The sequence below is a fragment of the Artemia sp. Qi Xiang Cuo genome, chromosome 14 (assembly GCF_049724085.1).
Source record: "Artemia sp. Qi Xiang Cuo chromosome 14, ASM4972408v1, whole genome shotgun sequence".
Lineage (NCBI taxonomy): Eukaryota > Metazoa > Arthropoda > Branchiopoda > Anostraca > Artemiidae > Artemia > Artemia sp. Qi Xiang Cuo.
In genome coordinates, this window is record NC_142807.1 from 7,489,275 (window position 1) to 7,516,004 (window position 26,730).

At 36.1% G+C, this 26,730-nt stretch overlaps 2 protein-coding genes and 1 pseudogene across 2 annotated transcripts in view; all 3 read right to left on the bottom strand.

Moving 5' to 3' along the window:
* The window catches only part of LOC148944080 (uncharacterized), a 152,467-nt gene extending 126,808 nt beyond the window's left edge, over positions 1–25,659 (bottom strand). The window contains exon 1 of the mRNA XM_089100790.1: positions 25,574–25,659. The gene's annotated coding sequence lies outside the window, so the exon portion shown is untranslated. The remainder of the gene's footprint in view (positions 1–25,573) is intronic.
* Positions 640–25,631, bottom strand: LOC148944081 (uncharacterized). The gene is made up of 2 exons (XM_089099827.1): positions 25,618–25,631; positions 640–1,249 (listed from the first exon to the last, which is right to left on the bottom strand). Exon 2 carries the CDS (start codon positions 1,246–1,248, stop codon positions 640–642), a length of 609 nt encoding a protein of 202 aa, XP_088955953.1. The 5' UTR covers position 1,249; positions 25,618–25,631.
* LOC148944082 (uncharacterized) lies at positions 19,190–23,476 on the bottom strand (annotated as a pseudogene).
* Positions 25,660–26,730: the final 1,071 nt, after the last annotated feature.

Here is a 26,730-nt window from a genome sequence, read left to right on the forward strand (position 1 = left end):
GCTTACAAGCAGCTCTTCCGGAATTTCTCTCTTGTTTTTTCGTACTGTACCAACTGTAGTCAGTCGATACGGTTCTTTCAGTAGTTCTGCTGCAAACAGAATCGATGTAAACCAGTTGTCAGTCGTGACATTTCTATTTGTCCCCCAGATAGGTCTTGTGAGCTCTTGCACATTGTATGGTCCTAGTGGAAATCTGTCAGTCCTTGTCGCCTTTCCCAAATATGGCATTGCATTCACCATGTACTTTGTTCCAACGTCGCACATCATGACAATCTTAAGTCCGTACTTGCTAGGTTGGTTGTGATTATACATTCTAAGAGCACAACATCCACGGAATCCTAAAAGTTGATTTTCGATAGTGAAGCTTGGGGCTGGACAAAAATATTCTTTTCAGTTCTCTATGATCAATTCCCGAGTGTCTATTGGAGTTGCAAATAGATCATATTTTTTTATTTTTCCCGAATATTTTTATCATCAAACCCTAAAAAATTTACCAAGAATCTGAAGCGCTGACGGCTCATGGTGGCATGGTATGCAGAGCCACTCAATTGGGTGTCGAACAGCTCCTCGGTCGAAAGATGCCCATCTTTGAGTGAACCTGAGAGAATGAGGATACCAACTAGGGCCCTAACTTCTATCTCAGTCGTTGCAGCAGTGGTTGCACTTTGCTGTGAATACGAGTCTTTCTTCCTCACTATTTGCTCGTTCCTTTGTTTCGTTATTTTCTCGAAGCCAGCGTTTGAAAAAAAAAAGGTGAAATGCTGACAGTTCACTTTTGGCCGCTTTTGTATCGCCTCTTACAGGACCAGCTACACATCTAATAATGTTTCTCGCCTTTGCCTTGTTAGGTCTGGACGGCGGGACAGCCGACCATCGATGACCATTCTTTCCTTTCAAAGAGTTTTTCCTTGGAATGACAATATGTTCGTCCCCTGGCAGCTGAGAGGATAGAGGAGGGTCGTCATCGGTCTCATTCGACGACTCAGGAGATGTAGGACCTTCAGCAACGGTTTTTTTACGCCTCGAATACGGCTGGCTTAAACTCATTGTAGTAGAAAGGTTTTCATCAGGGCTGCTATATTCGTTCTCGTCTGGAGGAAAATAGTCATCATCGGAATCTTCGCTATTAGAAATGTCAAGGATTTCCTGGTCCTCCTCATCGTCTGTACAAGAATCCTCTGCTGCTTCACCATCTTCTGATTCAAGCAGACGCAGGATTTCCGCATCTGAAAGCCGTCGCGAAGTCATTCTGCAAAAAGAAAAATTTTTGCTGCTCACTTGTTAAATCAGAAAATAGCCAAATTCAGCATTTTCATGTGCTATTTCCTCACGAAATTTACTACGAAGCTTGTCAACAACATTAAAAAACTGATCTAACCTCATTGTCCGAAGAAGCTTACTAATTACCAAGTTTTGATAAAAAAAATCCCTATTCCTGAAATAGGTGAAAAAGTTACGTAGATGGTAAGCTTTCGTAAATTTTACTACTCACCCTTAATATCTCCCCAACCGGTTCAGATAATAAAACCTCGGTGACGGCACAAGAACTGGCTAGTCATAATATTAGCATATCGAGGAGGTCAGTTCGCGCAATGCATCCGTTTCCATGGCAACCACGAAAAAGTGTTTTAACGTCGTAAAATTTACGAAAGCTTACCCTTCTAGGGTTAATAACCCCTACATTGTGGAACCTTGATTTAATAAATCAGTGGAGGAATCGATTATGTTCGGCGTGAAGAGGCACTCAAATTCTAGTTTTTTATCTTTTTGACAACTTAAACTCGGGTACTCACCCGGAAGTAAATTGAAAAGGACAGTCAGTTAAAAATAAGTAGTAAGAGACCTTACGCTCCGGTAAAACTTATACGGGGAAAATCGAAATTTTTCTGGGAAGTAGTAAGAGAACTAAGACTCTCAATAAAAGTCTGCAATTTGAAACATAAAACAGAGTAGGTTAAATTGACATAAGAACACTATGTACATATTATACTCTAGTATTAGGTAGAAAGTAGGCAATAGGTCCCCGGACCGAAATGTAATAACTACACATGACTCACCTAAAATGTTCAGTACAATGTTTATTCACGCAGCTTCAACCAAAAAAAAACAAGTAAAAAGGAAAGTCAAGAAACTTGCTGCAACGGGAAAATTGCGTGTTCTGCCATGGGGAGTTTGGGTTCGCGATCGTCAAACCGGTAATATTTGTTTTTCTATTGGTTTGATTATGGCAGGTTTAAGTTACTATATGGAAATCAACCTAAGGGCTTACGAAAAGCAAGCAATGAAAACCTCCAGAAATATTCCAACAGTTAATAAAATTAAAGTTGGACATTATAACTGCTTGTCGTAACCTCTCATAGAATTAAATGGAAGGACCTTCAGTCATGGGAAGCTATGGCCACAAATTGATATTGCATGGTGTTATTATCCCACTCAACATCTCTGTTTGGCCTTCACTCTTCTATGAGAAACAACTTGTACCGCTACTAGAAATGGTCCTCAAAAAAAATTCTTAAACCTTTGTTAAAACTATGCACCTTAACCATCAATAAAGTGATGCTTCGACGTTTTTACTACTTACAGTGAACCGATAAATTGAAGTTAAAGACCCTATGTCGTGGAGAGTTCAGCCCTGAAATACCAACCAATGGCGTCTTGTTTTGTGGTTTTTCTCCGCTAATTTTTTTTTCGAAAACAAAAAATATTGAAGAACCCCACGTAATACATGAAAATCAAGTGATCCGTGCACCCCCTGCAATAATTCTACTGCTAGGAAAATTACTTTAACAAAAATAACCACCCAAAAGAAACCTGCAAAGAAGATGGACAAAGAAGTCCGACTCGTGAGGGATTCACTGTCATGGAGCAGGAACACAGTTCTTATTATCCTCTGGGTCAGCTTCTTGAGTAGTGATTCCCTTACGAAGAACAACTTATACAAAAGAAGAAATGCAGGTATATTAGTAAGATTAAAAGCCACAGAAGTAACGAAGCCGATTTGGTAAATGAGTTGTAAAGATCCTTAATTAGTTGCCTACACCTTTTAATCGTAAACTATCGTAACGTAACGTAACCATTGTTAGATTAAATTGGTATAGTTATTACGTAATCGTTTCAGATCATAACAACAGAACCGAATTAATAACCATAGCTTATCGGAAACCAACGTCATTTACAAGATGGACAAGGACCACAAGAGCCCCATTTACATATACCTATTCTTTGGGCAAAGTCTATATAAAACCAAGAGCAAGGATTCCAATAATGCATACGCAAACACAAACCATAGCAGTACTAGGGTACAGTGCTAATAACAGAAAGAAAAGTTCGTAAAATAAGGAAAAAGAAAAACACGCACCAAAAAAATGTTGGACAATAGATGGCAAATATATATGTACCAGACTAGCCATAGCCGACAAGCCAATTAAAGATAATACCGAACCGTTACCTGATCTAAATGAGAAAAACGCCCTAAAAGTATCAATCCACCAATCCTTCTTAATATTGTATAGGTAAAGACTACAAGCCTTATTCGAATTGTTCAATAGAGAGATAAAAACATTAAAACAAAGTACCACAAGAATCTTCGGAGTATTTTTTCGAAAAATCAAACACTACAGATCTACGAGTCTAATTCCGATTGTCGGAGAACTTGCTTCTCGCTTATTTGGGTTATCAACAGAAGAGGATATGGATGCCCTAAGAGAAAACGTAAGGATACTAAATAATACCATGAACGTGACCTTAAATGTCCAAAAAATACATGCTAGCACAGCCAATTATCAAAGAGATAAATTTGAAGCATTTTCAAAGAAAATCTCAAAGACAGTGAATATAATGAATTACTTGAAGAACAAGGTGGACCGTGTGATAACCGATTGGAGCCTCACCATGGTGTCACTTGATATAGTGACAATGTCGTATGTGAATTCTTTTTATTTTCCGTTACCGGAGGAACCTTATCCTACAACCTAGTAGATCCTTCTAACCTAAAAAGTATTTTGGACGAAATAAAAACGCATATAACGTTTGGCCTGCATTTACCCACAGAGCCAGAAGGTGCGAACCTATTCCATTATTACACAAAACTGAAGGTTTACATCACAGAGATAAATGAACAATTGTTCGCAGTAGTAACAATTCCATTAATAAATCAGCAGTCTAAATATCACTTATATAACAATTCTACATTTCCAGCTCATATAGGATAGACTAATTCATTCCTGACTATTATGCCCGAAGCAGAATACTTGCTCGTCGACCAAGACAGAAGAAAATATGCTTTGGCCAACCCACAGGACCTAAAGGAATGCATGTCATTCAAAAATCTAGTATGTCAGCTAACTTTGCCCATTTACAACGTCAAAACCGGATCTTGTATGTTAGATATATTTTTGAAAGAGACCCAACAGGAAGAAATCCCTAATTCCTGTGAAGCTTTAAAAGGAAGTACGAAACAAGAGATATTCATCGATCTTAAGAATGATCTGTGGCTATTTTCTGTTCCAAAAGAAACAGTTCGAACCCTATCATGTCATAATAATATAGAAAGAATTGATCCAAGCTACGTAACTGAATTACTATTACAAGATGTAGGAACGATAACCCTAAACATGGGTGCCAACTGGTAACCAAAGAAACAACAGTAAAACACCATTAATAACCAGGAGCACAAATATAATGAGTCCTAAAGTAACCAATTTCAAACCAGTCAATTTATCGTACACCATTCCAAGCATTAATAACGAGGAAGTAAAAACCTCAATATGGTCTAAAATTGAGAATGTCAAAGGACCCCTACCGCTTACAAAAATAATAGAAGCACTAGACTCCCTTATTCACCTATTCACTAATGAAGATCAAAGATTAACATACGTAGAAAATAGATACGGACTATTTTCAACAAATTTTTGGTGGACTCTACTCTTGACCTTATGTTTCGTGTTTATGATTTCCCTAACTATAAGAATGTTATGAACCCTGAATTATGGAAGATTTTTAGACCACAGAGGCAAAACCCAAAGAATGATCACATTGAACCAAACGAGATACAAAACCTAAACCTGGAACTCCCACAAAACGCCTAAGCCAAGTAAAAAGGGAGGACATTATCAATCGAGTTGTTATAGAGGTCCTCATTCGTTCATCCTATGTCTAGTCCTACCTCTCTAATTATTGTTTACGTAAAACCATGCGGCTATGACGATGAAATAAGCGTTTTTTAAACAGCATGGATGTGCGTGAACAATAAATGCATAAAACCTATAGTAAACTAACACCTCATATTTAACCATGTGAGCTACCTCATGGTTAATTAGATAATTTAAGATTAAATTTAGACTTAGCTGAACGATAAAGAACGTTTAAAAAGAAGTAAGCGCAGCAACGCGTGCTGAAAGTATATATTAGCATTGTTGTCGAAATTCTTATATTGTATTAATTTTCCTTCTACTTTATTATTTTTCCAATGGTTACTGAGTCTGTCAAACAGTAATCCAGTATTATTGAATTATACCAAAACGCATGTGAAGTTTTCTTTTAAAATTGTTTTAATTAGATCGAAACCGTTAATGTGATTACTTACAACAATTGCATCAAATAATAGTTACCGTATAACATTCTAAATTAAGTTATGTACTATTCCTTTATGTGTTTTAATCCACTCGATGGCAGTGAACATATGATTCAGCCTAAGTATTCATATTCTAGAACTTGGAGTAATCTAATGGAAGTTAATCATGGTGTACAAGCAACCTTACACGGATACAACCTAGTAGCGTCTAACTTCATCATTCGTCAACCACCAGTACTCACAAGAAAAATCCCTGAAGACAATAGTATGATCAAAATCACGGTTACCAGAACCTAGTACCAGGTAAAACCACCACGAACAATATCGTCAAACAAAATACCCATATCTATCTAATGACAATTATTTAGAAAACCACCCCAACCTAAGCATATCGTGGAACTGCATAAAATCCGTCGAGTAACTATATTTAGACGGCAAGATCCCAGGGATTAAATCCTGAAGACCGAATAATACCCCAAAGGTTAATACCTCAACAATTGTACATCCATATCAAGGATTAAAGACAATGCATTGAAAAAAACCAAAATCAAATTTCCAACCATCCGTGAATATCGTGGTGCGTTGGTAAACCAGCCAAACGTCCACAACAAGAAGGGTCACACATAAAATATTTTACGGGAAACACAGACTGTACGTGTATTAAATTTTTCCCTAGAATAAAGTGACCAGAGAAGAAACCCAACCCAACCCAGTGGTTAATCCCTCAACAATTGTTTATCCTAACCAAGGATCAAAGACAATGTATTGAAGCAGGCCCCAAAATTAAGTTTCCACCAATCTGTAAATATTATCGTATATTACACAACCAGCCCATTGTACATGACAAGAAAAACGACGCATGAACAATTTGACGGGAAACACAAACTGTACATTTACTAAAAATTTTCTGGGGTAAAGTGACAAAAATGGAAAACCAAGAAGACAAACCCATAAACAATTAGCCAATCCAGAAATAAAGTAAATGGAAGCCAAAATACAGTGACAGCGTATGTGAGTATTATAGAGACACATAAGATGATGAAGTAAGTGTATCTGAAAGTAAGTAAAAGTAAGAAAGTAAAGTGTGATGAAGTACGTGTGTGTGATGAAGTAAGGGTATCTATCATTTAAGTATAGTTAAATATAAAAAAAAATATCCAGAAACAAATAAAACAAGTAATATTATTTTAGTGCGACTCCCAGATATTAAGTTAAAACTTTTGAATAGCGTTATGTTAATTCGTTTCTTTTATCAGTTGTTTAATTCACATTTATATGTATTGCAGCTTAGTCATACAAACTATTGTTTGAGTTCAATGACATCACGTTAGTATAGCATCAGGTGGAAGCATAGTGTAGTATTAGAAATGAGGAACATATGTTTTCATTAATGAAAATCGTTATCATGTAAGGTAACGTAGGTTGATTTTAATGTTAGAAACAAGTGAAAAATATTCAAGTAATGCAGAGATATTAGCATATCAGGTGAACATATTTTTAATATTAGGTAGAGGAAAACAATATTTAGATAGTCAGACATATAATCAATATGTAATAATCCATAGAAAAACTTTTTTTCCCTTCGCCAAATAGAGTGAAATAGGGGATGGAACTGAAAGTAACGTTTCAAAAATATAAACATCATAAAGTAGTCAGAAGCGTGTAAAGTTTATGACTGACATAAAATAATCCAATAAATTAATTTATTGGATCAATAAAACCTGTAATCACAAATACTTTGTCAAAGTCAAAAAGAAAAAGGAGAACTAGTGGACACAACGATGGGGACATCCTTAAACAATGGGAAGGATAGTATTTGGCATAATCAGATAACACAAACCCAAACCCCTTCCTTTTCTCACTACAAAAATATTCATAGCATTTCAAACAAATCTAATCCTACCTATTCCAATAAGTAGTTTAAAGAATTCACAACATTTGTTATGCTTAGTTTGCAAAAACCACATACGAGGTGTGAAATTCATTTAATGCCAACAAAGACATCTTAACTCTTTGTACCACCGATTCAGAAACTATTAAACATTTGTTATACTTAGTTTAAAAAACCTACACTCCCTAGGTGTGAAATTTCTTTTAGTACTGACAAAGAAAACATTTGTAATACTTAGTTTGGTAAAACCCGAACACAAGGTGTGGAATTCCCTTTAATGCCAACAAAGAAAACATTTGTAGTACTTTAGCTTTGCAAAACCCACACGCGAGGTGTAAAATTCCTTTCACTGCCGACAAAGACATCTTATCTCTTTGTATTACCGCTACATGTAGAGATTATTACATGTAGAGATTATTTCTTCCATTACAAGGCATACCAGGAGTGCCAATTGGGGTGGTGTGTGTGTGTAGGAGGGCAATTGGCCCCTAGGCTGTGAAAAAATCTTTTTTGGCACTTTTGTTATAAAAGGAAACAAATAAAAGTGTTCCCTCCCCCCTAGATTTTTAAAATTGTTTGTACTAAAAAAATCCTTGTCCTACTCTCTATTTTAGTAAATTGGCACCATTGAGACAAATTACTCCCCCCTCCATCCATGGCTTCAATTTGAAGACCCCCTGCCTCACGCTGTGCCACTCCTACTCTAACTGAGCATTGAAAGATTTAAAGTTATACAGATTTAATGCTTTCTTCAATGTAAAAATGCTGAAAACGCATTTTTAATCAAGCAGCAGTGAAAGAAGTATCTATGGGATCAAAAACGAAATTCTAAAGTCTTTTGTTGCTGAGCAAGCCTCATTTATTTACAGTTGGCTGATTTTGGTTTGATCAAAAGTATTATTATTTTAACTTCTGTTTGTTCATTTTTTATTTAGAAGTATAGATTAGTTTTTTTATCTCTTAAATCCTGTAGATTAGTTTTTAATAATTTTATTTAGATTATATTCATGTGATGGCTCGTTAAATGAATCAAAATTAAGTTTTGACCAACCGAAACCTTTCCAAGTAACAATCATAGCCTAGAAGTGCTAGAAATATAGGTCGTAAGTAGGCTGCCTTTTCCAATTAGTTTAACCTATCCGGATTTTGCCTTTTATCGTCTGTAATAAGTGATTGACACCCTCGCCCGGGGTCATAAATACAGGTGGAGGAGGAAGAAGGCCCCTCAAATGTACACTCAAAAGGACCCGCTGGTTTGTCCACAAGTCCCATGAGTTGCATACTTTCTCCCAGTAATGGGTTAAATTGCATGGTGATGCAGAACACCAACGCGGGAGGATCCTCTATAGGAGGACAACTGTGGCAGGGCGTAAGATCCAGATCTATGGACAACGGACTCAAAGGGTTGCCTCGACCTGTTTGGTGTACCTGCAAGACTGGGGAGCTTGCGGTCAACTATATTCCCACTTGAGGAGGGACGCCCCTCGAGGAAATTATAGCCTAGTAAACGACACAGCATTCGCACGGGATTCTGACTAATGGACAATTCTTCTGGGCTTGGTATGTTTTGATGGGCTGAAAAACCTCTTCCTAGCTAATTTATCTATAATGGGTTGCCTCCCCGTAGTAGCATAATATTTGTAGGAATGAATATATAATGAGTCGGAGGTAATAGGCTTGAAAATGTCTGTGCAGGATTTTGACTCTTGTTGATAGAAGAGCATCGCCAAGTGCTTAAAACTATGTTGTGACCAAGATGGGCCCAGGATTGCACAAAACCTCCATTCATGGAGGTCCCAGGGACTTCTTGCTGTCCGGTTCTAAGTCGGCTTAAGCACTTCTGTGTAGACTTGAGAAGATATGTGATCCACGTCCTGCACTGGTATCCGGGATCCTTGCTTTTCCTGAGGCGAAAATAATTTCAATGATTTAAAGAACATGAAAATTGGAACTTGGAATGTTACAATATTAAAAAATGACTATCATATCGACATGTTGGCTGACGAATTCAGACGATTCGAATTGGATTTATTAGGGGTTTCAGAAACTCATATCCCAGGGGTAGGAAGCATGAAATTAGGTGATATAGAATTTGTTTACTCAGGCAGGAAGGATGGGGTAAATAGACAGGGAGTAGAGCTTATGATGAATAAGGAAGCTGTCAAGTCTTGTTTAGGCTGGGAATGTATTAATAATAGAATACTAATTGCTCATTTTATGACTAGAAAGTTCAAGGTATCAGTTATAGTAGTATGCGCCCCTATAGAACCGACTGACAGAGATACTAGGGACTCAGATGAATTTTACTTACAGTTACAGGAGCAAATAGACTAGGTCCCAGGTAGAAATATGATGTTATTACTGGGAGATTTTAATGTCCAGGTTGGTAGAAATAGGGATAGATGGTAACCCAGCCTAGGTAAATTTGGTCTAGGAAAAGAAAACAGTAATGGATACAGACCTTTGCAATTTTGTAGGTATAACAATCTAGTTATAATCAATACGGTGTTTGGTCATAAAATGGCTCATAAGTTAACATGGTATTCACGTGATGGTAAGACAGCGAACCTTATTGATTATGTTATACTAAACCGAAGACTTGCAGGATCAATACAAGATACTAGGGTATATAAGAGTGCTGTTATTGATGTTAAAAGTAAATATCACCATCTAGTAGTGTCAAGGGTTAATGTAAAACTGAAATAACGGAAGGGTAACTACCTCCCAGGAAGTTATGATGTTGGTAGTACGCCAGGATGAGAATTTGAGAGAAACTTTCCAGGAACAGTTGAATACTAAACTTAAGAGTTTAAAATTTGATAATGTGGAAGATGGTTGGAATAATTTTAGAAAAATAATTTGTGAAGTTGCAGAAGGTGTATTAGGGAAGAAAGCTAGAACTGCAGCTAAGCATACTAGTGAAAAAGCTTTATGTTTAATAGAAAGGAGAAATGACTTGTACAAGAATTATCAGAGTGATAAATCGTATGAAAACAAAATAAATGTAAAGAAAGTGGAGAAGTATTAAAATTTGAACTAGGGAGATGTGAAATGGAGCTCATGGATAAGAGTGCCGTGGATCTTAAAGATGCAGCTAGACGGCATGATAATAAAATTTTGTACTGGTACGTTAACAAAATAAGAGGGAATAGCCAAGTTGGACCTGTCTCAGTTAAAGATAGGAAGGGGGTCGCAATTAGCGATAAGGAAAAAAGTAAAGAGAGATGGGCCGAACATTTTGAGAACTTGCTTAACCGAGATAGAGTTGCAGGAAAAAACAAAGAGGAAAATGAAAAAGTTTGTGATAGTTTGGATGTGAAGGAAGATTTGTTTTGTGAGGAGGAATTAGCAACAGTACTAAAAGGATTAAAGAATAATAAGGCTCCAGGTGCTGATAGGGTGGAAAATGAGTTTCTTAAATATGGTAGTTCTGAGGTTAGAAACACGTTACTGAAGATTATGAATATGATTTTTGAAAAAGGGGAAGTACCTAACGATTTTAGGAAAACCTTAATTAAGCCACTTCATAAGAAAGGTGATAAAAGTGAGTGTATAATTATCGAGGCATTAGTCTGGTCTCTGTAGGTAGTAAATTACTTAGTAATATGATACTTTTTAGACTGAGAGATGCCGTAGACAAAGTTTTAAGAGAAGAGCAGTGCGGTTTTAGAAAAGGTAGAGGATGTGTCGACCAAATTTTCACTCTTAGGCTAATAATTGAGAGGTGCCTGAATTTTCAAAAACCTTTGGTCCTCAGTTTTATAGATTACGAGCAAGCGATCGATTCTGTTGATAGAAGAGCTTTAGTAAAGGTTTTATCCTTCTATGGCATACCAGATAAATACATTTAAGTGATTATTGCTAAGTACGAGAATAACATTGCTGCGTTAAAGGTAGGAAATGAGGTAAGCAGCTGGTTTTGTATTAAATCAGGAGTTAAGCAGGGCTGTATTCTATCCCCCTGTATATGGATTATTTTGATGGACTTTGTTGTAAAGAGCACAGGAAAGGCAATGAGAGCCCACGGAATCAAATGGGGAGGAAACAGTCTTCTGGACTTGGATTATGCTGATGATTTAAGCATTCTAGATGAAAGTGTGAACAAAATGAATAAACTTTTAGAGGTTTTGCAAGTTCTGGGTGCAAGGCTTAGTTTGAAAATTAATGTTAAGTAGACTAAGTCACTAAGGCTAGGAATAAGTGAAGATGAAAAGGTGACGTTGGGTAATGAAAAGATTGATCAGGTGGGCAGCTTCACTTACCCTGGTAGTATTCTTAGTAAAGATGGTGGGAGCAGTGAAGATGTTAAAAATAGAATAGCAAAGGCTCAGGGTGTTTTTTCACAGTTAAAAAAAGTCTGGAAGAATAGGAAGATAAGTCTGCAAACCAAGATTAGAATAATAGAAGCTACAGTGATGACAGTGGTCAAATTTGTCTCTGAAGCATGGACGCTCAGAAAAGCGGATGAAGATTTGCTAGATTTTTTCTAGAGAAATTGTTTAAGGATTGTTCTGGGTACCCGGCTGACTGACCGTTTTTCAAACAATAGGCTATACGAAAAATGTGGTTCAATACCGCTCTCTAGGGCTATAATGAAAGAAAGGTTGAGGTGGTTCGGGCACGTGTTGCGGATGTAGGATGACAGATTGCCGAAGGTTGTTCTTTTCGGCCAACCATCTAGGGCTAAACGGAAAGCAGGTCGTCCCCGTCTGGGGTGGGAGGACGTCATAAAGAAAGATTTAAAGGAAATGAGAACAGTAGAAAGGCCTTATTGACTCCCACCCTTCACCCCTGCTGCCATCTACAATTTACTTCAATGCTGACAGGGGTCCATATATGGGCAAAGAGTCCCTGGGGAGAACACCAGTGCTGTCAGTCCCGAACAGCACACATTATATGGGTATGGAATCCCCAGAGAGATCACATTTCCGAAAAATTGTCTCCGGGTGAAATTTATTAATGTCTTTGATTTATTTCCAAGGAGAATTGTTTCCAGGCGAATGTTTATTAATGTCTTTGGAGTTCTTCCAGGAGAATTGTTTCCAGGCGAATGTTTTGATCTTAGAGATGAAGAGATTAACGCGGGAGAGGGTTTCCTAGTAATTTGAAATGTGACAGCGCAGGGATGTCAAAAACAAAAGGAACACGCAGAAATTACGTTTAGGGGTTATTTGGGCGAAACCGTTTTAGACATTTTAGGGAATTATTTCGGCGAAACAGTTAGAGACATTTTAAAAGATGATTTTAAAAGATGTTTTAGAAGAGGATTTGAGGGTGAAACTCTGTGGTCGTTATTTTACACAAGTTCCATTTGAACAGTGTCGTGAGGTCCTCTACCCCAACCCCAAAGGGCTCCGATTCCCCTACCCCAACCGCGAAGGAACCCCCGGGCTCCCAAAGGCCCCCGGGCCCCCAAAGGTCCCCCGGCACCCCAAAAGCTCCTGAGCCCCCATTTTTTAATAATTTTTAATTTGTGCATTTTGGGACACAAAAGGGCCCCACCCCCAACTTTTGACTCCCCTTCACAACATTAGTTTTTTGTCATGGTTTACCATGTCACAGTTACATTCTCTTGATTTTTCAAAGTTCATTTTGGATTTCTTTCGTTGAAATGCAAGAGTTAGATTATTTCACTAGTGTTTTTTCATGTCTTACCTTGTCACAGTTATATTCTCTTGATTTTCAATGTTCATTTTGAATTTCTTTCATTGAAATGCAGGAGTTGGATTATTTCAGTAGTGTTTTGTCATGGCTTACCTTGTTGCAGCTACATTCTCTTGATTTTCAACGTTCATTGCGAATTTCTTTAATTGAAATGCAAGAGATGGATTATTTCAGTAGTATTTTGTTGTAGTTTACCTTGTTACAGTTACATTTTCTTGATTTTTCAAAGTTCATATAGAATTTCATTCGTTGAAATGCAAGAGTTGAAATATTTCAGTAATATTTTGTTGTGGTTTACATTGTCACAGTTACATTCTCTTGATTTTTCAAAGTTCATTTTGAATTTCTTTCATTGAAATGCATGAGTTGGAACATTTCAGTAGTGTTTTGTCATGGTTTACCTTGTCACAGTTACATTCTCGTGATTTTTCGAAGTTTATTTTGGGTTTCTTTCATAGAAATGCAAGAGTTGTAATATTTCAGTATTTTTTTGTTGTGGTTTATCGTGTCACAGTTACATTCTCTTTATTTTTCAAAGTTCATTTTGATTTCTTTAATTGAAATGCAAGCGTTGGAATAATTCAGTAATGTTTTGTCGTGGTTGATCCTGGCTTACCATGTAACAGTTACATTATTTCGATATTTAAAAGTTCATTTTGAATTTCTTTCGTTTAAATGCAAGAACTGGAATATTTCAGTGATGTTTTGTTGTGGTTTACCTTGTCACAGTTACATTCCTTTGATTTTTAAAAAGTTCATTTTGAATTTCATTCGTTGAAATGCAAGAGTTGGAATATTTCAGTAGTGTTTTGTCATGGTTTACCTTGTCACAGTTACATTCTCTTAATTTTTCAAAGTTCATTTTGAATTTCTTTCGTTGAAATGCAAGAGTTAGAATATTTCACTAGTGTTTTGTTGTGCTTTACATTGTCACAGTTACATTCTCTTAATTTTTCAAAGTTCATTTTGAATTTCTTTCGTTGAAATGCAAGAGTTGGAATATTTCAGTAGTGTTTTGTTATAGTTTACCTTGTCACAGTTACATTCTCTTAATTTTTCAAAGTTTATTGTGAATTTCTTTCATTCAAATGCAAGAGTTGGAATATTACAGTAGTGTTTTGTCGTGCTATACTTTGTCACAGTTACATTTTCTTGATTTTTCAAAGTCCATTTTAGATTTCTTTCATTGAGATGCAAGAGTTGGAATTTTTCAGTTGTGTTTTGTTGTGATATACATTGTCACAGGTACATTTTCTTGATTTTTCAAAGTTCATTTTGAATTTCTGTCATTCAAATGTAAGAGTTGGAATATTTCAGAAGTGTTTTGTTATGGTTTACCTTGTCACAGTTACATTCACAGGATTTTTCAAATTTCGTTGTGGATTTCATTCATTTAAATGCGAGGGTTGGACTATTTTAGTAGCGTTTTGTTGTGGTTTACAATGTCACAGTTACATTCTCTTGATTTTCAACGTTTATTTTGAATTTTTTTCATTGAAATGCAAGAGTTGGATTATTTCAGTAGTGTTTTGTTGTGCTTTACATTGTCACAGTTACATTCTCTTAATTTTTCAAAGTTCATTTGAATTTCTTTCATTGAAATGCAAGAGTTGGAACATTTCAGTAGTGTTTTGTTGTGCTTTACATTGTCACAGTTACATTCTCTTGATTTTTCAAAGTTCATTTTGAATTTCTTTTGTTGAAATACAAGAGTTGGAATATTTCAGTAGTGTTTTGTTATAGTCTACCTTGTCACAGTTACATTCTCTTAATTTTTCAAAGTTCATTTTGAATTTCTTTCATTCAATTGCAAGAGTTGGAATATTTCAGTAGTGTTTTGTCGTGGTTTACCTTGTCACAGTTACATTTTCTTGATTTTTCAAAGTTCATTTTGGATTTATTTCATTGAAATGCAAGAGTTGGAATATTTCAGTAGTGTTTTGTTGTGATCTACCTTGTCACGGTTACATTCTCTTGATTTTTCAAAGTTCATTTGAATTTCTATCATTGAAATGAAAGAGTTGGATTATTTCAGTAGTATATTGTTATGGTCTACCTTGTCACAGTTACATTCTCATGATTTTTCAAAGTTCATTTACGAATTTCTTTCGTTGAAATGCAAGAGTTAGAATATTTCAGTAGTGTTTTGTTGAGGCTTACATTGTCACAGTTACATTCTATTAATTTTTCAAAGTTCATTTGAATTTCTTTCATTGAAATGCAAGAGTTGGAACATTTCAGTAGTGTTTTGTTGTGCTTTACATTGTCACAGTTACATTCTCTTGAGTTTTCAAAGTTCATTTGGAATTTCTTTCGTTGAAATACAAGATTTGGAATATTTCAGTAGTGTTTTGTTATAGTCTACCCTGTCACAGTTACATTCTCTTAATTTTTCAAAGTTCATTTTGAATTTCTTTCATTCAAATGCAAGAGTTGGAATATTTCAGTAGTGTTTTGTCGTGGTTTACCTTGTCACAGTTACATTTTCTTGATTTTTCAAAGTTCATTTTGGATTTCTTTCATTGAAATGCAAGAGTTGGAATATTTCAGTAGCGTTTTGTTGTGATCTACCATGTCACAGTTACATTTTCTTGATTTTTCAAAGTTCATTTGAATTTCTATCATTGAAATGAAAGAGTTGGATTATTTCAGTAGTGTATTGCTATGGTCTACCTTGTCACAGTTACATTCTCATGATTTTTCAAAGTTCATTTACGAATTTCTTTCGTTGAAATGCAAGAGTTGGAATATTTCAGTAGTGTTTTGTTGTGGTTTACAGTGTCACAGTTACATTCTCTTGATTTTTCAAAGTTCATTTTGGATTTCTTTCATTGAAATGCAAGAGTTGGAATATTTCAGTAGTGTTTTGTCGTGGTTTACCTTGTCACAGTTACATTTTCTTGATTTGTCAAAATTTATTTTGAATGTCTGTAACTGAAATGCAAGTTAGATTTTTTCAGCAGCGTTTTGTTCTTGTTAACATTTTGACAGTTACATTTTCTTGAATTTCAGAAGATAAATTTTATTTTTTTAATTTAGATTAAAGCATTATAATATTTCAGGAGGGCTGCGTTGTGCTATATATTGTCACAGTTGCATTCTCTTGATTTTTCAAAGTTCATTTTGAATTTCATTCGTTGAAATGCAAGAGTTGAATTATTTCAGTAGTGTCTTGTCATGGTTTACCTTGTCTCAGTAACATTCTCTTAATTTTTCAAAATTCATTTTGAATTTCTTTCGTTGAAATGCAAGAGTTGGAATATTTCAGTAGTGTTTTGTTGTAGTTTACCTTGTCAGAGTTACAATTTCTTGATTTTTCAAAGTTCATTTTGAATTTCATTCATTGAAATGCAAGAGTTAGAATATTTCGGTAGTGTTTTGTTGTGATCTACCTTGTCACAGTTACATTCTCTTGATTTTTCACAGTTCAGTTTTGAATTTCTTTCATTGAAATTCAAGAGTTGTAATATTTAAGTAGCGTTTTGTTATGGTTTACCTTGTCACAGTTACATTCTCATAATTTTTCAAAGTTCATTTATGAATTTCTTTCGTTGAAATGCTAGAGTTGGAATATTTCAGTAGTGTTTTGTTGTGGTTTACAGTGTCAGAGGTACATTCTCTTGATTTTTCAAAGTTAATTTTGAATTTCTTTCATTGAAATGCAAGAGTTGGATTATTTCAGTAGTGTTTTGTCGCGGTTTACCATGTCACAGTTACACTCTCTTGATTTTTCAAAGTTCATTTTGGATTTCTTTCATTGAAATGCAAGAGTTGGAATATTTCAGTAGTGTTTTGTTGTGGTTTACATTTTCACAGTTACATTCTCTTGATTTTTCAAAGTTCATTTTGGTTTTTCTTTCATTGAAATGCAAGAGTTAGAATATTTCAGTAGTGTTTTGTTGTGCTTTACCTTGTCAGAGTTACATTCTCTTAATTTTTCAAAGTTCATTTTGAATTTCTTTCATTGAAATGTGAGAGTTGGAATGTTTCAGTAGTGTTTTGTCGTGGTTTACCTTCTCACAGTTACATTCTCTTGATCTTTCACAGTTCATTTTGAATTTCTTTCATTGAAATGCAAGAGTTGGACTATTTCAGTAGTTTCTTGTCGTAGTTTACCATGTCAAAGTTACATTCTCTTGATTTTTCAAAGTTCATTTGGATTTCTTTCGTTGAAATTCAAGAGTTGGAATATTTCAGTAGTGTTTTCTTGTGTTTTACATTTCACAGTTACATTTTCTTGATTTTTCAAAGTTCATTTTGAATTTCTTTCGTTGAAATGCAAGAGTTGGAATATTTCAGTAGTGTTTTGTTGTGGTTTACCTTGTCACAGTAACATTCTCTTGATTATTCAAAGTTCATTTTGAATTTCTTTCATTGAAATGAAAGAGTTGGAATATTTCACTAGTGTTTTGTCATGGTTCTTTTGTGCAGTTCAGCATAAGTTCAGAATATATCCATAAAAAATTGGATTCTACTCTGAATCCCGGTTTGGGGCTTCACCAGCACAAATATTATGAAAAAAACAAACAAGTCTTTCAGTTTTTCAAAATGTCGGTTACCTTGGCCAAGAACAGCGAGTTCATGAAATCTTGATCATTTGTAGGCCCCTCCCTCTCAAATAAATCTTTTGATCTACTTAGGCAAGCAAACAAAAATTCTAAAAATTTCAAAGTAGTTCAGAAAGTAAATTTTTATAGTATATTCTAATATTGGAACGCATTAAAATGTTGTATGGTAGATAACCATTTTTTTTCATATTCAAGACACAAAACAAAACTTTTCCTATCTACTGACAAATAGAATTTCCAAGCAATTCAAAAAAAAAGCTTTTGGGTTTTTCCTAACATAATATATGGACAAATCAGTGTTTTCAGTTCTTTTGTGCAGTTGAGTCTCTTGGTCCAAAGATACATCATTCTGCACAATACCATAAACAAAGCGGTGCATCTTTGGCTGAAATTCATTTTACAGAGTTCGTGTTTCAATAAAAACCAGAGTAATTCAGTGAAGATTGTTTATAAAGAAGAAAAAGAAACACATGGGCCACAAATTTATTTTTATCAATTGATCCATGATTCCCATTTTTTTTGCCTTTTGATCCCTTTCATCTTTTTTTTCTTTTTGTGGAATTAAATGAAACTAATGACAATAAATTATATTTTGCTTTCTTGCGTAAATTTTTGCTTGCTTAAAAAATCTGATTATTATGCATTTCAGTTTTGGACAATGTAAACTTCTGTTTCTATTGAGATTATCAATTAAAGAGCAAATTTTTCGGAAAATAGGGATTTGCTTTTTTCGGCTCATGTGATTCCACGTTGGTCCTTGGATGAAAAGACTAGCTTCACTTGCAAAAATCGAAATTACCGAAAAACTATATAAATATCCAAAGTGTTAACTCAAATATGAGAATTAGCCAACGTAGAAGAGCTTTGATTCTTCATCAAGCTTTCTTCTTTAAATAAAAATCACTATGGTTCCAAAGGTCTTCTTGTAGTCTATAATCTCAGAGACTTTTCTAGAAAAGGTTGTTAGATGCTTTTTCTAGAATAGGTTGTTAGATGCTAATTCAGAGCCGACTTAAATGAAATTACTCTTTTGCACAAGTCACATTTAAATGGTGTCTCACCTGTATGCACTCTTTATGCGTGTTCAAATAGTCCAGTCAAGGCAAACAGTTCCTACATAAAAAGCCTTTTAAACAGTTTCGCACTTAAATGAACTCTTTGGAACTCATTGAAAACCTTGATGTAGACAAGAATTTCTTACAACCATCACATTTATCACAATCAAGCAAATATGTATCACTATTTTTATCAGGATGATGATGAAATTACTATTGAAACTAAACACATGAAAAAAAAAAAATTAATAAACAACCATTATTCGATGTATTACTATATGGTTGTGAGGATAATAACCACATACCCAAAGAAGATACAGCTTGTGTTAAAAAAATCTTCCTAAACTGCCGAATGCACTTTTTGATGACTGTGAAAATTGCTAATATCAAAAAAGTTTTTCTACACATCACATATGAAAGGTTTCTCACCTATATGCAGTCTTTGATGTGTATTCACACTGAAAGCTTGCAAAAAACACTTCAAACATGCACACTATTTAATTGGTTACTCACTCGTATGCCCTCTTTGATGCTGTTTCAAATTTCCTGCTTGATAAAAGGTTTGATCACAAATATCGCACTTCAACGGTTTCTCACCCGTATGCATTCTTTGATGGGTGTTCAAACTTCCTGCTTGAGAAAAGGTTTTGTCACAAATATCACACTTATACGGTCTCTCACCTGTATGCACTCTTTGGTGCTCGTTCGAAGTTGCTAGGCGAGAAAAGGTCTTGTCACATACACCACACTTAAACGGTTTCTCACCCGTATGTATTCTTTGGTGCTTTTTATAATTTGCTGGGTGAGAAAAGGTCTTGTCACATTCATCACATTTAAACGGTTTATCACCCGTATGCACATTTTGGTGCCGCCTCAAATCTGATTTTTGAGAAAAGGTTTTGTCACATATATCACACTTAAACGGTTTATCACCAGTATGCACTGTTTAGTACTTGTTCAAATTTCCTACTTCAGAAAAGGTTTTATCACAAACATCACACTTATACAGTTTCTCACCTGCATGCAGTCTTTGGTGCTTGTTCAAACTTCCTGCTTCAGAAAAGGTTTTATCACATACCTCACATTTATGTATCTTTTTTTCTTTATGATTTATTTGATATCCTTCCAATTTTCCACACTTTTTACTTCGATGGCGACTTTTCAAACCTGTTTTCTGATTTTCCAAGTTTTTCCCTTCAGATTTTGGTGCAAATACAATTGAGGTACCGCCGGTGGATGGATTCTTTGAAACAACTAGAGACGTATTTCTCTGTAAGTGAAGTCCAGAAACTTGAGGTGAAGAATGACCTAAAAGTTTAAAAGTCTACAGTTAAAAAAAACAAAAACCAAATAACACACAAATAAAAAAACGAAAACAATATCTCTCAAAATGTTTTGAAAGTCTACTGAGTTAAAAAAAAAGAAGTATATCTTTCAAGAGGTTTTAAGAACTAATTTTATTTTGGATTCCTCTCCTCTCCTACATAGTGACACGTATATTGGCTTTTAAAATTTGTTATTCTAATCAGAGGCAATGCTAGAGCGTTGCCTATAGTAAAGGCCATCAGACTTCAATGTTTTATTATTATTTTTTCCCCAGAGACAATTCATAAGGGAAGGGTGGTAGTATAAGCTTCGGATGGGCTCATTCAATTGGAAATATGAAGTTCTAGTGCCCTTTTTAAGAGTCAAAATTAATAGGAGGGCAACAGACCCCCTCCCACCTTTATTTCCCAGATAAATCTGAAAAAAAAATTTGAGATAGCCATTTTGTTAAAAATAGTTTAAAATAAGATAACAAAAACTCCGCGATTGACACAAACCCCCAGAGCCTGGGAGCAGGCGATGTAATTTATTCCCTGGGGGCATATATGGTTTTTATGGAAGGGATACTCGTTTAAACTTCAGAGAGGCCTCATTTCATTGGAAATTGAAAATTCAACTTCACTTTTTAAGACTCAAAAGAGATTGGATGACAAATACCCCCCAGCCCTTTTTTCCTTAAACCCATTCGATAAAAAGTTTTGAGACAGCCATTTTGTTAAAAATAGTACAAAAGTCAGATAACAAAACTTCTGGGACAACACAACCCCCAAAAACCCTGGGGAAAGTGTTTTAAGTTATGCTCCGGGGGAATATGAGTTTTTATGGAAGAGATGTTCATATAAACTTCAGAAGAGGCTCAATTGATTGGAAATCGGAAGTTTTAATACCCTTTATAAGAGTTAAAAGTGATAGGAGGGCAACTAACCCCCCCCCATGCCTTTTTTCCCGAATGCATCTGATAAAAATTTTGAAATAGCCATTTTGCTAAAAAACAAATCAAACATCAGACAACAGTACCTCCAGGGTGGACACAGCCTCCCAGGGCCCGGGGGTAGGTGTTGTAAGTTATACCCTGGGGCATATATAGTTCTTATGGAAGGGATGCTCGAAGATACTTCAGAGGGGGCTTGTTTAATTGGAAAGTGAAAGTTGTATTTCAATTTTAAGAGTCAAGAGATAGTAGGGCCACTAGCCCCCCCCCCCCATCCTTTGTTCCTAAAACCCAATCTGATAAAAATTTTGAGATAGCCTATTCGTTAAAAATAGTTCAAACATGAGATGAAAACACTTCGGTGTTGACACAACCCCCCAGCAAGCTTTTAAGCTATGCCCCAGGAGCATGTAAGGGGTGGTCGTATAAACTTCAGAGGAGGCTCATTTGATTGGAAACTGAAAGTTCTACTTACCTTTTAATGAGTCAAAATGACGGGAGGGCATCCACCCCCCCCCCCACACACGCCCTTTTTTCCCCAAATGCATTGAATGAAAATATTGAGATAGCCAGTTTGTTTGAAATAGTCCAACGATCAGACCACAAAAACTTCGGGATCATTATAGCCCCCAGAGCACGGAAACGGGTTGTAACTTAAGCCCGGTGGGCATATAAGGTTTTTATGGAAAAGGTTGTCACATAAACTTGGAATGGGACTCAAATTTTTAGAAATTGACAGTTTTAATTCCCATTTTAAGAGTCAAAGTGATCTGATGGCAACGAGCCCCCCCCCCCTCTAAAGCCTCCTTTTCCTAGATGCGTCCAATCAAAATTTTTATGGCCATCTTGTTCAGAATAGACCAAAGATCATATAACAAAACTCCAGGGATAACACATCCGCCCAGAACCCCGGAGCAAGTGTAGTAAATTGTGCCCCGGTGACATATAATATTTTTATGGAAGGAATGGTCAGATAAACTTTCGGAGGGGGATCATTTGATTGTAAATCGGAATTTCTCCTTTTGAAGTCAAAAGTGATCATATGGAAACAACCCCCCCCCCCAACAAAAAAAAGACTTGTTTACCAGAATCCACCCAATCAAAATTTTGAGATAGTCGTTTCATTCAAAATAGTTCAAACATCAATTAACAAAAACTATCTTTTTAATAGTCATCGAAAGTGATAGGAAGGCATCTACCCCCCCCCCCCCTCTTTTCCTCAAATGCATCCGATCAAAATTTTGAGATAGCCATTTCGTTTGAAATAGTCCAACGATCATACGACAAAAACTTCAAGGTCAACATAACCCCAAAGAGAACCCGGGCCCAGGGGTATCTAAGGTTTTTGTGTAACAAGTGGTCGTACAGACTTCAGAGGGGACTCAAATGATTAAAAATTGAAAGTTCTAGTTCTCTTTTTAAGAGTCAAAAGTGATGCGATGGCAACTAACCTCCCCCCACCAACACTAAGGCTCCAATGTTTTATTATTTCTTAACCCAAGAGGCACTTCATATGGATGGGATGTTCATATAAACTTTGGAGGGGGCTCATTCAATTGGAAATCGGAAGTAAAAACTACCCTTTAAATAGTTAAAAACTATTGGAGGGCATCTACACCCTCCCCCTCCCCCCTACAAACACACACCCTCTTCCCAAATGCATTCAATCAAAATTATGAGATAATTATTTTTTTGAAAACACTTTATAGATTAAATAAAAAAAGCTCCGGGTCGACACAACCCCCCAGAGCCCGGAGGCGTGTTGTAAGTTATGCCCCGGGAGTATGTAAGGTTCTTATGTAAGGGGTGGTCATGTAAACTTCAGAGGTGGCTCATTTGATTGGAAATTCAAAGTGCAAGTTACCTTTTTAACATTCAAAGGTGATCAGGGGCTTCTAGACCCCCCCACTCACAAACACACACTGTTTTCCCCAAATGCATTCAATCAAATTTTTTAAGATAACTATTTTTAAAAATAGTCCAACAATCAGATAAAAAATCTTTTGGGTCATCATAACCCCACCAGAGCCTGGGGAAGGGTTGTGACTTATGCCCCAGGGGCATATAAGGTTCTTATGGAAGAGTTAAACTTCGGAGGGGCCTCATATTCACTAGAAATTGAAAGTGCTAGTTCCCTTTTTGAGTAAAAAGTGATCCGATGATAACTGCCCCCCCCCCAACAAATCCTCTTCCCCAAATGCATCTGATCGAATTTTTGAGATATTCATTTTTTCCAAAACCAACCAAAGATCATATAATAAAACTCTGGGGTTTACACAGCCCTCCAGAACCCTGTGGCAAATGTTGTAAATTTTGCCCTGGGGCATATAAGGTTTTAATGGAAGGAATGGTCGTGTAAACCTATGAGGGGTTTCATTATATTGGAAATTGAAAGTTCTAGTTCTCTTTTCAAGAGTCGAAAGGGACTGGAGGGCAACTAGCCCACCTGCCGTCTTTGTCCAAATCCATCCAATCGAATTTTTTAGCCTTCAGTGTCAACAGAGCCCAGGAGCAAGTGTTGTATTTTATGCCGGGGCTTATAAGACCTTTATGCGAGGGTTTTAGAATAGTTCAAAGATCAGATAAGCCTGACCCCCACCCCCACTCAAAAAAATTACCAACAATATTTCATCCCAAAACTTTAGGGAGCTGACCCCTGGCCCTTCCTGCAATACCCAACCACCCCCCCCCCAAAAAATCAAATTTATTAACGATATTTTATTCCAAATATTACGGGAACTCACCCCTGCCCCTCCAAGGCCCGATACCCATCCCCCCCCGAAAAAATTTTCAATGAGAAATCATGGGAGCTGATCCGGAGCCCAACCCCCCCCCCTGACAAAAAAAACAAATTATTAAGGATGATTTATTCCAAAAGTCATGGGAATTAAATGTAATTTTATAAGCTCTTTTCAAAACTGTTCAAGACACCTATATTCTTCCCTATAAACAAGAGTTTGACTACTTCTCGTTTCCCTCACGGTAAAAGCATAAGACCTACTTCGTATATGGTGCTTTACTACAACAAATTATATAAAGGGAGCGGGGGGTTGATGAAATTTGTGAAAATAAGGATTTTTTTTTCTTCTAATAACTGGTGGAATAGGTGTGATGGTTTCAGGGGCGAATCCAGGATTTTTTAGGGGGGGGCGCAAAATAGCTTGATCCGATAGACTTACGTTAGGTTTCACTTTCATAACACACAGATATTTAAAAGTCATCAAAGGTCAGGGCCCTCTAGAGGGAGGAGTGGAAGTAGGTACTTCAGAATACCTTCCCATAACACATTTGAGCCTGTAGACCCATCCCTGAAAGTTTCATTTTCCTAACCTAACCCCTATCCAAGATAGCCAAAAGTAGCTAAAGTAGAATTTTACCAAAAAGACAGATGGATCTACAGGCTAAGGTATCTCCTGGGATTGTATTTTGAAGTACCTTCCTCCACTCTTTCTCCCACTAAAGGGTCCCGAAATTTGCCTACATGACAGGTAGAACCTATTGAAATTTGACAAAACAACTCATTACCTTAATTTTCAGTTACTGGTTTCTTATTCTCTGGCTTTAGTTCTGAAAATATAATTCCTGTTATTTGAGTAGAATTTTGAGCCATATTAATATTTTTTTTTTTAATATATAAAATGTATTTGCATATCTTTAAAACCTTAATGCTTGGGATTGTGAAGCTGAAAATTTTGTTGTTTTAATTCATTCAAGCAGAAGATCTATTTTGCAAGGTTTCACTCAAAATCAAAGGCCAGGACCCTCTAGAGGGAGGAGTGGAGGTGGGTACTTCAGAATACCTTCCCAGGACATACTTTAGCCTGTAGACCCATCCCTGAAAGTTTCATTTTCCTAACTTATCCCCTATCCAAGATAGCCAAAAGTAGCTTAAGTAGAATTTTATCAATACTGGAGCTATGCCCCTGATGGAAACAAGGTTAAAAAAAAAATAATGATCAATTATTCCCCCTTTGTTAGCCTACTGTTTCTAAATGTAAGAAATAGTGCTATTAGAACTAGGCTAAATTCTGAAGCATGTTAATACAACTGAAATTTTTAGATTCCCGAATTTATGCTTTCTCAAAATGATAGTTGTCACCCAGACAATACCTCTCTATTTTCTATATTCTACCCCTCTTTTTCAGAAATGACTTTTACCCCCACCCCTATTAATACCAATTCAGGGTATATATTTGCACATTCGGGCAGTGGGGGTAAAGTTTATTTCTGATACACATGAGAGGTAGGTTTAAAACTTACCCCCCTGCCTTTAATGTGCAAATATATACCCCGAATTGGTATATATAGCCTAGGGGGGGGGGAGAAAATTCATTTTGACAAAAATGATTATTATATTGGTTAAGAGCATAAAAAGGGCATCAAGTAGTATGTTTACTTTATTTGTAAGTCACTAATTTTATAATGGGTGAGATAGGGAATGATCATACTGCTAATTCTATAAACTGTGCTCGGAACTGAACAGGAAGCTGATACAGAAGGTTGTCAACCCCTGAAATACTAGGCTATAGCCTACTAATACTAGGCTACGCTTGCTAGATACACTACACTTGATAAATCACTGATGAAGCCTGAAACACGCTGGCAAATACTGATATATGCTGGATGTATGAGATAATGAAATTAGCTTGTTGGCTTTTGTGGGATCATTCTATCCAGATACTTTCCCTCGACAATAGCGTTTTCTACTTAGGGCATGTATCTTGTACTCTCATAATGGCGTTGCTAGCCGAGAAAAAAAGAAGCGAAAAGGCAACTTCGAACTGATATAGCTGCTGATGCCAGCGTCTGACACCGGTATAGCGGGCCTTCTCGGGATCAGCAGGTCATGCTCTGTCCTTTGGTACAGAAAAATCTTGGTCATTTCACTGACCACTCACAAACTGAAATAGAGCACATTCCTTCGGTTGGGTCCCAGACTAATATTATAAAGTAAGAAATGGGTAAATTTCTACCAAATCATATTATTGAGTTAGGAATAAAGTGAATACACCATTTGATGCCTCTTTTTATGCTGATTACGAATACAATAATCATTTCTATCGGAAATTAATTTCAGCCCCCCCCCCTTATATGTGCCAATTCAGGGTATAGCCTATATTTCTACAACCTAACCTAACCCTGAATTGGCATATATGGGGAGGCTGAAATTCATTTCCAATAGAAATGATTATTATATTTGTAATCAGCATAAAAAAAGGCATCAAATGGTGTATTCACTTTATTCCTAACTCAATAATATGATTTGGTAGAACTGTACCTAAAATTATTCTTCTTCTAATTCATAGCAGGTGGGCTATTCAGTTGATACTATTTAGCCCTTTTCTTTTTGCTTCACTCTGTGGGCATCAGAGCTACTGGCTTGGTTGTCTCTTATTTATTAGATATTGTCAGATATCTTTCAGTAGATCTTTTGACTCAAGGAGTTCAAATATAAGATGATAGATATCAATTTCTGTGCTCTGTGTGCAGGTATAGTTGGCTAGGCTCTTGGCTGATAGTGAGATTTTGTGGTGTTTGAAGCATTTGAACAGTTTACAAAGCAAGGTATGTTGTGAAGACGTCAGCATATTACATTCAAATAGGCAATGGTCAATTGTTTCATTATTCTTATTACAATGCCTGCAAAGAGGGGACAGGGGAATTGAACCACTTGAATTAGAAACCTTATATAAGAATGCAAGAAAATTTTGTCCATTTGTTCC

Excerpts from the sequence above, each read along its gene's own strand:
- LOC148944081 (XM_089099827.1), bottom strand. The coding sequence starts at position 1,248 with ATGACTTCGCGACGGCTTTCAGATGCGGAAATCCTGCGTCTGCTTGAA.